This window comes from Gambusia affinis, linkage group LG13 (genome assembly GCF_019740435.1).
Source record: "Gambusia affinis linkage group LG13, SWU_Gaff_1.0, whole genome shotgun sequence".
In the NCBI taxonomy this organism is placed as follows: Eukaryota; Metazoa; Chordata; class Actinopteri; order Cyprinodontiformes; family Poeciliidae; genus Gambusia; species Gambusia affinis.
Genome location: NC_057880.1, coordinates 5,338,834 through 5,352,300, shown reverse-complemented (window position 1 = coordinate 5,352,300; position 13,467 = coordinate 5,338,834). Strand labels below are relative to the sequence as shown.

The 13,467-nt window shown below is 39.1% G+C and overlaps 1 protein-coding gene across 3 annotated transcripts; it reads right to left on the bottom strand.

Annotated features, from left to right (window-relative positions):
• Positions 1-364: 364 nt before the first annotated feature.
• Positions 365-7,310, bottom strand: thumpd2 (THUMP domain containing 2). 3 transcript variants are annotated; one of them, XM_044136285.1, is made up of 12 exons: positions 6,935-7,310; positions 5,427-5,527; positions 4,402-4,540; positions 3,885-4,316; positions 3,717-3,775; positions 3,376-3,453; positions 3,235-3,287; positions 3,024-3,111; positions 2,573-2,644; positions 2,267-2,381; positions 1,153-1,273; positions 365-924 (listed from the first exon to the last, which is right to left on the bottom strand). In XM_044136285.1, exons 2-12 carry the CDS (start codon positions 5,475-5,477, stop codon positions 630-632), a joined length of 1,503 nt encoding a protein of 500 aa, XP_043992220.1. In that variant the 5' UTR covers positions 5,478-5,527; positions 6,935-7,310; the 3' UTR covers positions 365-629. The 3 variants fall into 3 exon arrangements, with proteins under 3 accessions (XP_043992220.1, XP_043992219.1, XP_043992218.1); XM_044136284.1 differs by lacking the exon at positions 6,935-7,310 and having other exon boundaries at positions 2,267-2,342; positions 5,427-5,655; XM_044136283.1 differs by lacking the exon at positions 6,935-7,310 and having other exon boundaries at positions 5,427-5,644.
• Positions 7,311-13,467: the final 6,157 nt, after the last annotated feature.

The following is a 13,467-nucleotide window of genomic DNA, read 5'->3' as shown; positions in this document are numbered from 1 at the left end:
AATAGTGAGTATTTTTCTTTAAAGTAAAGAGGGAACAGTCTTTTGCAATTTCTTAACTTGACAAAGATCTAGAAACAACATACAAAATTTCTTTTAAAAATGTCTCTAATGCTTTGAAAAAAAGAAGTTATTTTTAGGATTTTAAAAAGCTTTTTCAAAGTAGACTTTGTACTCTCTCTTTCTACACTGTATAATCATATAAGGTGGAGAAGAGAAAAAAGAAATCATATAAGTTGGAGAAGAGAAAAAGAAAATTATTCTTTACCAAAGTTAACTTCTGATCTGTAGAATTTCTTTAAGAATAAACATCTAAAATCACTGATATACATTAGCTGTTAAAAAAAAAAGAAACACTACACACACATTTTATGAAAAACTAAAAAATATTTTAATTTTGTAAAAAATGTACATTTTCAGAAGTATTAAATAATAAAATAAAAGCATGCTGAAAGAGGGCTTAGAGTCCAATTTTTAAAATTCTTGCATTTGTGAAATTCAAAGCTATTTAGACAAGTAGTAACTTTTATTTATACATCCACAATATGAAAATGCAGCATTTCAACAAGAGCACATTTCGCCATGATATGACACAGGACACTGAAATATTACAGATGTAATTTCCATCAATACTAATCAAGTGTTTTGATATATTTGTGGATGAGTCCGTCTATCACCCCTAAGCTAACTCTGAGGGTTGCTTGGTGTCTCAGAGAAGAAAAAGTCGATGCTTCGTGGGAGGATGAGGATGTGATTTGCAAACTGTGCTGCTCTGAGGATGAAAAGAGGCAGCTTTTTATCCCGGTTTGTGGCTCTGCTTCCTCGTTGCATTTTGGACCACGGTTTGTTTGCGATAGAAGTTTCTTCAGGAGGCAAGACAGCTGAGGACTCAGGAGCACCACCAGGGTCCCACCAACACGGAGAACTCTAGAAAAACAAACCCATCTGGAATTAATGACAACTTAAACCTCGTCTTTCTATGTTTACTTAAATCTGATTGCGACATCAAAATGTTTTAAAGAGCCTTACGTGACTCACATGCAAGGAATTCTAAATAACACAAAACAACTACAAAATGTAAAACAAAACACACAAAAAAAACTTTGTTTTTTACCCCTACTCACTAAAAACGTTTTACTAACAAAGAAAACAAACCTCTCCATCTCACTGAGGATGACCGGAAGGTTCTCGGCCATATTTATTCTGGTGCTAAACTTCCTGCCGAATGGCAAATCACAGACAACGGCGTCAACACTGGCACTGGGCAGAGGCAACGCTGTTCACACAAAGAAGAAGTAGAAGAAAAATGGATAAAACAGGAATTACACTCCACTTCTAGACAAAGATTCCCATCCAGGAGACACAACTACGGCCGCACAGAAACGAAAGACAAGTTCAAATTCTAAAAGATGCTCCGTAGATTACAAAACAATGTCTTTCTTTACACATTACTTGACCAGAATTATGTTATTTCTTATTTTATTGATCGAGAAAGACCCAAATTAAAGTTAGTTTTCTTGAACTTAACATTTTTATATATCTAAAAATTAATCCGAGTGAAAACTGAATTAATCAAACTGGAAGATTTTACTGGATTTTTCACGCCTCATGTTGTCGAAAATCACAGACTGTGTGCATTTTAAAATAATGTTTTTTTTTTAGACTATATTTGCTCATACATTTGTGTACCTAATCGATTATTCTTTACCAAAAGAGTGTCCCCATTGACCTCATATCATTAGAATTGCTCCATGTCTAAAGTACTCCTGTTGTCTCTATAGATACTAAGACTTTAAGATGGATCACACTATTGTATCTTGCCACGTATATTGGTATATTACAAGACAAATGCTAAATGCATCTAAACATGACAAACTTATGGAGATCCTGTCTAGAAATCTTGACACATCAGTGTTTGCATACTAATGATAATGGGGTGAAATTCACAGCATTCTGCTGCATCATGACTGGGTGTGTTAATTTTTCATTACATTTCTATCTTCTTTCCAGTTTTTTCCCTAAATGGAAAGATAATTATTACCCCAAAAATCAGACGGCAGCTCAAGCATCTTTATTTCAAGAATCCACAATTCCGAGGCGGGTGGAAGCATTTCCACAGTGCGTGAGAGTAACTGATGTTATTTTTAGCTGCTGCAGCATCCGAGTCAGATTCATGTCAATTCTGTCACAATGGTGGGCAAGTGCGGCTTACGTGTTATGTGAGAGGTGTGACGTTTCAGTCACTGGAATATTCCGGTGATTTTCCTACCCGTGGACGAGGCTTTCAGAAGGTGTACTCTGCTTTGAAGCTCTGCAAATGCCACATTCTCATCCGCCTTCTTTAGCTGGCCATCATCAATATCCACACCCAAGAAACAGGCAGACTTAGGAACCAAGTGGCACACAGTCGTCATTTCAACAGTTATTCCAGGACCATTTTTTGTTTTTAGCTACAATGAATGGCAACTTATCAGAGAGATTTCTTTGAATTGGCACAAACCAAGTCAAACCCAGAAGAAACAAACATCTATCAGAGATTTTATTTTCTATAAATTAAACAGGCTGGTGTTTTCACCTTGTGCTCTTTTGCAGCTTCAATTAAGATGGTTCCCACTCCACACATTGGATCGACTACACAAGAACCTGGCTGGGATAGAGACACCACACTTTTAAAGAGTACAACAGCTTACCGTCAGTATTACATAATTATGCTTGTTAAAACCAACAAAGCCAACAAAACTTAATTTTGCATCGCGCAACAACCTCCCTTGAATATACTAATGCTAATTTTTCTCACTATATGGAAAAAGAGCTATCGAGGCCAACATGGACCTTCAAAAATTGAACTAAATCCTCCTTAAATAATTAACCAACTGTAGTTAACGATGATGTTTGGTTCAATTTCAAGAACAGATCGGAAACAAAATCTTTTGACAAATATGAGTCTATGGGTTTGAGCTATTATCCGTAAGTGGTGAGAACAGGGAACAGTAGTGACCGTTCCTTCTAGGTGTGTGTCTTCACACCTCTATGTGAGCCAGCGAAGCCATGGCCCAAGCTACAGTAGACCTCAGCCCCGATGTTTTAAGGTAACTCCGATTAGCCAAAGGAAGCCTGGAAGACATTACAAAACTGTCACATATCAAAACAGTAAGAAACAATAAAAATGTAGCCTATTGCTGTTAATAATTGTAATTAAGCAGATTCTAAATCTACAAAACAGTATTTGGTAGCAACCTGGTCAGTGGAATTCCCAGCAGGCAGTAATCATCATTCAGATAGACGTTTATCTGCAGAAACGACCCATTTGTAAGAAATATTATTAGTTAAATACACACAGTAGATGTGTAAAAAAAACCTTTTAAAAACAAGGTTCACCTCCAGCTTAGGGTTCTTCAGGTCAGCCTTCCATCCAAGCAGACGACTCAGACCCATCCCCATCACTCTGCTAACCTCCTACAGATCATAAGATAGTAACATCATCATCACCTAATAGAGATACCTTTCATTTAGGAGCCATAAAAACAATCAGTTTCATTTGAGATATTGGTGCAGATATTGGATATTAAAATGATTATATTCAATGATATATTATTTCAGTGATATTTACTGTACCTGTGACCCCTATATATAGTTCACAACCACACTATATATACTGTATTGTTTTAATCCACAAATAAAAAACAAAAATTAAAAATCTCACTAAGAAGGATTATTACCTGTGCACCGACACATCTATGTAGCTTTCCACTGCATTTACAGTTAACCCTAAAAGAAACTGAGGGAAAAAAGAGCATGTATGGTTTGTTTCTCGTCACCCAGAAGTCATCACTTTATAGCTGTGATTTGACAAAGCGATGCATTCATAAAAGTATAACCGTACGTACCATTCTCTACGCTTCCCAGAGGAGCGTCTTTTCCCAAGTCATCCCTGTTCTTGCTGCAGCTTTCCACATTTTGCTCCAGTTTGATTTTTGAATAATCAGCACACACCTTCATCGGTTCACTGACATCATCCGCCTTTTCCAGGTCCAGTGAAAGTCTTGCACTCTCTTCTCTACCTCTCCGTCTCTTCTCATCGCTCTCCTCAGATGTAAACTCATGTCTGCGTTTCCTGGACTCTTGGAGACACTTCTCCCCCTCATCACTTTGCTTTTCACACTCTCTCCCCTTCTCTCTGTTCCTCTGGGTAGTGCTTGCCGTGACTGCGTTTCTGCTTGCTGCCAGCTCCCCCTGCAGGCGGCTCCATGTCGTTACAGCACTGATCCACTGACACCTGTCACCCAACAGTCTGGACTGCAGCACAGACGCAGTTTTAGCTAGGAATGAGCAAAATAGCTTTACTGAAGATACAAACATAACACGTGTACAGGTTTTCCTCTTGTTTTGGGGTCTGGCTTGTACCTGGACTGGTGTGTGTGGAGATCCTCACAGGAGAGTCCTGCTTCAACAGAAGGAAAAGTCTCTCTGCAGCTTTTAGGTCACAGACTCTATAGATTGCTGCAGAGGAGCTGAACAACACCTTTCCAGGAATTTGATAAACCTGGAGTCCAAAAATGAAAGCTCGGGTAGCCTTTACATTTGAGAATATTCGAAGCACATTCCTAATCACCCAGCACTCACAGCAAGGAGTGCCAAGCTGAATTACATTTCAAATAGTGACATTTTTTCACACTGCAATGACAAAGTTCTTCGCATTTTATGACATACTAACAAAGTAGAGTACAATAATGAACAAGAACACAATGTAGAAATTAGTAAAACAGCATTTCAATTTCGCAACTTAATGGATGCTGCTTGACAAAAATCTGACAAGTGTGAAATCCACTGGTTTTCATAAGTCACTATTTAATAAATGGACTTGTATGTAAATTAGTCACCATGGAAACTCTAGACTAGAGGAACTCCAGAGATACAAAGCTAAGGTGAGAGAATTTGTTGATAGGACACATATCGGTGAGGACCTCAACAAATCTGCCCTTTTTGGAAGAGCAAAATGTAGAAAATGAGCCTTGGTGCTATGAGACCAAAATTTAATGTTTTTGCACCGTTTTTCGCAGTTCTGGTTAAGATTTGCAGGTATGGTGTGAATTTGGTTAAGGTTAGCATAGGATTACAATTTTGCTAAGCCCCATTACTGGTAATGGTTGGGGTCAGGGTAAGTGTTTGGGTTGTGTTTAAATACTGGATTCCATTGAGTTGCCATAAATAATAACAATAACCAGGATGTAAGACGGATAAATAACATCCGAATAACACTGTGAGGTTGTAACTCACATTTAGGTCAAATTTCAAAAATAAATTTTATAGCTTAAATAAATTCGCTGTTATAACTTTTGTAATAGCCTTCTCACAAACTAGCATTACACCAAGTGAACATGTTAGCTGCTGTCATGAATGTTTGTAGCATTAAAAATGCTAACACTCACGTCTTGAGCAGACAGCTTTCTCTTCACCTCGTCGACTAAAAACGGCTCCATGCCATTGCCAGCCGTGCAGTAGTAGCGAACCACGCTGTCTTCACTTCGGACTTCAGGCATTATGTTCGAAAACATTTGAACCGGTAAGAAACAATCGCCAATACAACAACAGTTTTTGATTTCCCCGTTAAACCCGCTTGTTTACACCGGAAACGGAAATGCGTCTTGGACGTTTACTTAGTGATGTTACGTGATGAGCCGAGGCTTCGAGGCGTGTGTCGAGTAATGGAGGGGGCGTTTCCGTAAAGCGCGTATCGAGGCTTGCTTCATTTAGGGGAGGAGCCGAAAACGATGACGTCCGAAGCCTCGCTGCCCGGCTGTACCACGTGACTGCTTCGGGAAATGGCTCAGATTTTGTCGCGCGGTTTGACAGCTTTATAAACCCCACAGGCTCCATTCAAAATGTGGGTTGTTGTAGGCGAGTTGCGGTCATTTGAGAGAGTGGATAGAGTTTTGATAGTTTGGATAGCAGAGTTTGGATAGTGGTTATTTAGTTTGAGACAGTTAGTTTGGTGTTTGGAGAGTTTAGGAGAGAGATAGATAGATAGGAGATTTAAGAGCGCGAAGACAGGATAGGAGTAGGATGGAGCCAGCGAGAGGTAAGGTGAACTGAACATTTGCAGATGCATTAGGTTTGCTTATGAGGAACTGTATTTTTCACTGTTTCTTATTTTCTGTAAAGTTTAGGTGTTTATTGTGCACCAAGGAGTTGGGGTACAATAATAACACCTCATCCATGCTAAGACACTACCGTGCCTTGCATGAGAATAGGGAGGAAACTGGAGCTTCACCCAGCCAAGGTATTTCATTACTATACTATATACTATACTATAATCATCGGTCACTGTACCCCAATCTGTACAAACTTGCACTTATTTATTTATGCACCCCGGCATCATGTGTGCCATGTGAGCGTGTCTTTTCAAAGGCTGGAGAAGTAGTGTCAAAAAAGAGAAATCGTTTGAAACCTAAAACTGTGGAGAAATTGTTGTTTCTTAAAAAAAATGAATGAAATCATCCAAGTTACACAAGCATTAGCCTATTCACTACCCCCTCCCTAGTTCCACAAGCACTTTCACTGTCCCCTGCCTGATTAAGCTCATGCCATTTTTCTAGAGTCACAGAAAAACATTATTACACAACATGCCATATCACATGACACTACTATTTTGGGAATAATTACACACAGAGAATACATTCAAACAATATTTTATTGTTCAAACAATATTTTATTGTACATATATGTACACCTTTTGTGAAGTTATTCCCAAGACCCATAATAGACAAAAATTCAATGCATCACATGTGTTAAGATACAGCGGGCTGTGATTGTACACCTGGCCAGTAGGTGGTGTCGTGTGCACATGAAGCCTCAAGAAATGAACCCTTTCTCGAACCAATTGGCTCAAGTGGTACAATGCCTCATGAGGCTTCATCTCACCATCACTAACGTTTACCTACAAACGACCAGCAGGGGTCTCTCTTTCGCAGAAGATGAAATCTACTGCAAAAAAATTAAAATAAATAAATATGAAAAGACAGGTAAACAGAGAGGTAATTTATTTACGTGACGACAATCATTTTAAATAAGAACAATCTAACTAAATCTTTAAATCTGATAGCATCTTTTTGGTTTTGTGCAAGTAAAACAAGGCCCAAGGTTCCACAAACTAGGCTTTAGATATTATGGTTTATTGGTACCTCAGTAATTTCTAATACAGAAGATTTTATCTTCAGTTGTCTTGTTGTACACATGCACACAAGTTCAACTAAAACTTGTCTTCTTTCTGTGTCATTTGGATAGAACCAACACAGTCACTCTTACAACAGTATGTACAGTGCCCGTGACAAGTTTACATACCCTCATCATGGATATGACTAATATTAATTTTGCAGCTTTAATGACTCATTTAAAGCATTTGCTTGAAGATGAAATCGCCACATAACAGATTGGGTGCAGGCTATATCTCATACAATCAGGTAAAATACAAGGTCCAATGAGGCTCATTTGTCAGATTAAAAGCATCTTTGGAAGTAAGAATATTTAAGCAGGTATTAAACATAAATTTCATTAAGCACAGATTTGTTTTCATTACATTTAAGGAGAAAATAACTGTAAATAAAAAAAATCTTGAAACATCAATCTATGCATAATAAATGTATTTATTGTGTTTCAACTCTGATTATAACAGTAGTCAAATAATGCAGGCAAACTTGTTGATGGCTATGAAAAGTATGTGGTTTCTCTCCATTTGGTAGCCCAATATCAAGTTGTATACTATGGAAATTTCTATGGTACATCATTGCTCTTGTTTTGACAGTGTGTCTAAGTGAAAGAAAGCCTGTGTAATTCCTTTTAAACGTTGCCACATTTGTAAGAAGAATGCATTTGTGCGCTGAGCAGCCAAGTGGAGTGTGTGGGCTGAACCAATGAAAAAGCTGCCAAATACACTCTGCCACAGAAAAAACCCCTCTTTAGTCTGCTGTTGACTTTTATTTTGTGTTGTTTATTGGATTGGATAAGTGAAGTTTAACAAAACAACACAAATGAGTAATTCAACACTATTTACCATTTAAATATTCCAACCTCAATAGAGGGTTTGAGGAATATAAACGAGCACAACTCCGTCTTATGCTGGTTGCCAGGTTGGTCAGACACTGATGAGGGATGTCATCCCTTTCTTCAGACTGCATTGGCCCCATGCTGTTATGACATCCATGCCCATATAAACTTTTCGCTGGCATTGTTCACGTTGAGGAAGCTCTGAGCAGGTGTTTCCCGAAGGCAGAGGCAAAAACTAATATGTTCCACAGATGAAGTCAGCGCTCCCAGCAGATTCTCTTCTTTTATCTGATTATCCAACCAGTCGTCCTCTAACCTAATGCGTTCTGACACTTCACTTACCCTAAATGGCTTTCTTATCCCCCACTATCCTCATGCCTTGTCTCACACTTTTCCACCACCTCCCTTTTTTCTCCAGTATTTGAATGACCTCAAGAGCATTTAATCTCCTTTTGTGGTTGATATGGAGCGTCTTGGCTTCTGTCTTCTGCTATAAATTCTTCAGACATTGGCAGTCTAGTGTGACCTGCCATCATTTACTGCACTGTAATGTGAAGGATATGAGTTATTTGCATTGATACCACAATGTGTCATGGGACTGTTTTGATTTCCGATGAAAATCTTTTTATGAGCACTTGTGAGACTACAGCCGCAGAGCTCAGTCAAAATCTAAAAATACTTTGGCGACTTAAAACTTAACCGGAACACCGGCCTGCACTGAATAGAAATTCTTTAAAACATAATTTTAGACGTAGATAACGTCATTTTTATTTAAGAGAAAAGAAAATGACGGATTTTCAGCACTTTTAGGGCATTAGGACGGCATTAGACAAACATAAAGACAGAATTATTTAAGACAAACGTGCTCTAGAATATTGTACTCTGATTCTTTTCAAAACCTTTACTTTGACTGTGCAAAAGAAAAAAGAAAAGAAATTCAAAGTTTTACCCAAAAATCTTCAGCCTATGCCCTCGCCTTGTCATGTTACCATGACCTGAATGTCTCATTATGCCCCTTGTTAAGATGAATTTGTAATTTTCTCCTGGCGTACAGATTTCTTTATGAGAAGAATAGTGGACACATATTAGGTCAGCTAATTAAGCTTGAGAGTCTCATGGCCAGAAAAGGTGTCACGTCTGAATGCGATGGAGAAAACGTAAATGAGCATTAATTGGATGAAACTTAGAACAGACAGTAATATTTTAACTGAGGTAGAATTTAGGAAATCCCTCTAATGTGGCGCGGTTTAAGCCTTGCTTTGTATCAGTCTGCTTTACTGTGAGCTTAATCTCCATTTTATGCGAAGGTTTATGCAGAAGGATGGCACTGACACTTTTCAATAGCTGCCGTTTGCAATAATTAGCTTCACTGCTTGACAAGTGAACACAGCAGCGTCACAAAATTGATGCCGACTGCTGCAGCAGTCAAATTCTGATTCATTACTGTACATTAGGCTTGTTTTTATTCTCCACCCTGCTCTGTGGATGGAGTAGATGGAGGCCATTAAATGCTTCATGGGGGAAGGTAGTGGTGGTGTTACGGGGGGGCTAATAAAGGAGGGGGGCAATGAAAAATACATCAATGGCACAGACAGAGAGAATATAAGGACGGTAATAGCCAAAATGTGGAAGAAAAGGTTAGACTGATGACTAACGACGCAGCAAAACAGCAGCATTGTTTTACAGCTTCATCATGTTTGCTAATTAGAGTCGACTTTGATGCAGTGTATCAGCATGCGGGTGTGTGTGTGTGTGTGTGTGTTAGATTAAATCCTTAATGTCTGCACGGCTTTACACAATCAGCCAAACACAAGCCCTTTTCCCAAGCAGCGCAAATGAAAGGATGAATGAGATGTGTCCCGCAGTGAGCAGCAGGGCTGGGGCCGTTTTTAACAGATTTGCTGTAATCTGTTATCAGTCTTTTCACTTATGTGAAAACTATAAACTAAAATGAAGCAATTTTAATGTAAATTTGACAGAAGTGGCAGAGTTGGTGGGAGACCTAACTGTCTCCAGTGGTTCATGGGTGAAGGGCGGACATTCACATGCTTAGGTGGGAAACTATGTGAATGAAACAAGAGAGAAAAGTACACAGCCATGTCATGTTTCACAACCTTTAAAGTTTGTCATGTTATGTCCCATTGCAACCACGACTTTCAGTTCAATACATTGGGAATTGAATACAAAATGCAATGTTTTTTGTTTGTTTTTAGAAATAAAAATGTGAACGTGTGGGCTGCATTTGTTTTCAGACCCCTGTTGTTTCCTGTGTGTATGTTTAAGGGTTAGCCTCAAAAAAGGTTTTCTATAAAGATTACCATGTATTTAGCTCCATCCATCCTAGAATAAACTCTGACTATCTTCTCTTTTCCTACACCATGCGTGTTACCTTGGGATGTGATTTATCCACCGCACAAGCCATGTTGAAAACCAAAAAGTCCAAAAAGTTGAAACATGGTGTCACCTGATAAGAGCATTGTATTACATATTTCTCCTGTTGTTTGTGACCAACTTTACACGTGATTTAAGTCTATTTCTTTTCCCAACATTGCCTCTCTTTCATGTAGATGTCTGACTGTTAAACTTCTGCCTCCGGCTGCAGGCCCCGCGCCCCGTGAATCTTCCTCAAACCTTTGAACGGTCTTTGTGTGACAGTCTCCGCAAGGATCCAATCATTTCTGTTGCTCATGAATCATTTTCTACCCACACTTTTCTACCCACCCAGCGCTTCTAATTTCTATGTTTGGAGGGGGGTTTTATCCCTTGAATTGACACAATCAGATTGCGATGTTTATTGTTCAGCGATGCTTAAGTGGACTGTCGTGTGAAAAAAGTCAGACTGTTTGTGCGTCTTAAGGTGGCCCAACTCCATCTGTTGTCTTCCTTCGTCATTATCACCCCTGCTTCATCTTATGTCCTTCTTTTTCATCCCCCTCTCATCCGTGCCCCTTCCACTCCTCTCTCCTCCCTCTTTCATGGTTTCTTCCGTCTTTTAGCTCTTTTGCTCTCATCATCACCTCGCTCTCAAATGGAAATGTGACCTTTGCAGAGAGACAGGAGGTGGAAGTGGGTGGGGGGGTGAGCAAAGAAGCCGGGCGGCATGCTGCGTTTTCACCACTTAGTCATGTAGAGTACATACGTGCTTCCATACGCAGACGCGTGACGTTGGGAAGTGAGCACATTTAAAGATCTATTGCTCCCAGAGGAGTGTGAAGTGTGTCACCGGGGCTTAAGGTCCACGGAGACACAGAGAGGTGAACACAAACTCCCCGAGCAACAGAGCCGAACGGGTAAACTCTGCTGACAGCAGCCATCAGAATCAACGGCAGCAGAAGGAATGAGAGGAGGCAGGGAGACGGCGAGCAGACCGGACCAGAGGGGGAGAGAGAGGAGACGGAAATGATGAAAGATCCGAATGTCGGTTCACGCATGGTTTGCTTCACATGCTTGCTCTCTTCAGCATTTTTTAAAAGATGAACTCAGTGTTGGTCAAATTCACGTTTCAGTAGGCAAAAACATCCACGGCTGGTTTCTGTGTCACAAGTGCAAATTGAATGTTTCAGTCGGCTCCGAAGGCCGAACATGCAAAAATAGTTAGACAAAATAAAAACACAGAACCATACATTAGATTGAATATTTCCACAATCTTTGCAAGAGCCTTAATGTTATAATACCAGAGAGTTCAGTTTTGTACTATGATATAATAATATCATATTGTACATATTGTACTGTGCTATGTTGTTTTCTATTTATGTATATGCAGTTAACACCTGATTGAGATTACATTTATGGGTCTACAACAGTTGAAAAGTTCAGTAAATATATCTTGTAAACAACAACAACACAAAACTATTTGAAAAGTACAAATAACATACAGCCCAGGCCATTTTTCTGCAGCCCCATTATTTTCTATATAGGAACTTGGAGAAACAGCAACAGAGACAATACTTTATTTCTTTAGCTTTATCACTTTCATTAAAAAAAAGTAAACAAAACTTTAGAACATAATAAAATAGAATGTTCCATATTGCATATAGATCCTATTCTATATACAATAAAAATATATACTTTTCTTACCTTTTCAATGTGTTAAATAACTGTATATTTAGCTCTAGCTAACCACGTTTGGTTAAAAACACACACACACAAATGCAAACTGTTGATACGTTAGTAATAAACATACCATAGAATAGCAAACTTTTAAATTCTAGCAGCACAAGTGAACATTTGACAAGCGTACTTACGTACAGAAATACATTTGTTTCTGCTGTGAAGTTAAACGTAGCTTTTGTTCATCACTGGCGACTGCTTCCTTTTCAAATGTGACCTCTGAGCCCCTTCACCAGCTGCTGTTTTGCTGCACTAAACGGCGAAGCTCAATAACGTCTGACAGGTGAGGCTGCCACCTCATTTAAAGTCTGGACACAAAAAGGTGTATGCTACAAGAGCGGAATGGCATCACGCACCTGAGGAGACACGCCATAAATTACCAGCCGAATCAGGTATTAACATGGACCTGATGCGCTCCACAAGAAAGCCTGGAGGGCTCCATCAAGCTGCAGCTGTTTTACACACAAAACCCTGACCTGACAGCACACAAGTCCTTGTCCCAGTTTAAAAAAAGAACATCTCTTACGCTACACAAAATCCCAAATCCCCTCGGCCCATATTTTATCAAGTAAAAACATCACGGCCATCGTTCCATTTAGCTAAATAAAAAAAGCCAAAAGCCCTTGGCCCATTTTTCAATGTTTAACACAGCGCTAAAGAGTGTGCAACTGTTCCAAGGACCTTAAGTCATTATGATTTCCTTTAAGATATTTCTAAGAGAGAGTGCAAGATAGATACTCTGATGGGTGTTGTTGTTTTTATACACTGGTATAGACAGGAATGGGGGCCCATAGCGGCCATAATCCAGTAAATTGATTAATCATAAAGACAGGCAACAGCTATCCATATCAGCAGGGATAAGCAGTGAATTGGATGAAATGCTTTAAATAAACTATTGTTATTGACATGCTTTAGTAATGTACTTGTTAAAATCATTTAATTATTTCTACATTTCCTGCAACTTTCTTCCCTTGAAAAGATGAGGGAGCTAATAGGTGGGGCTTGTTAGCATGGACCGTTAGCATGCTGTGCAGGTTGCCCAGTCAGATCTATATGATGAGCTTTATTGACCGTTTGAATTAAATTAAGTTATTGTGGACTGAGGCAAAGGAGCTATGTTGAATTAAATTAAGTTATAATAAATGTAAATTGTGCACATAACTTACTTGTAATATTTCGACTCTCCACATGTAGAATAGAGCAACTTTTTCAGGCTGAGATCAGTATAGCTGTACTTCCAAATTTTTACCACCAGGAGGCGGTGTAGTTTTGCTGAAAAGCTCCAGTATGCCGCTGTGTTGTCTTGGTGAATGTCGT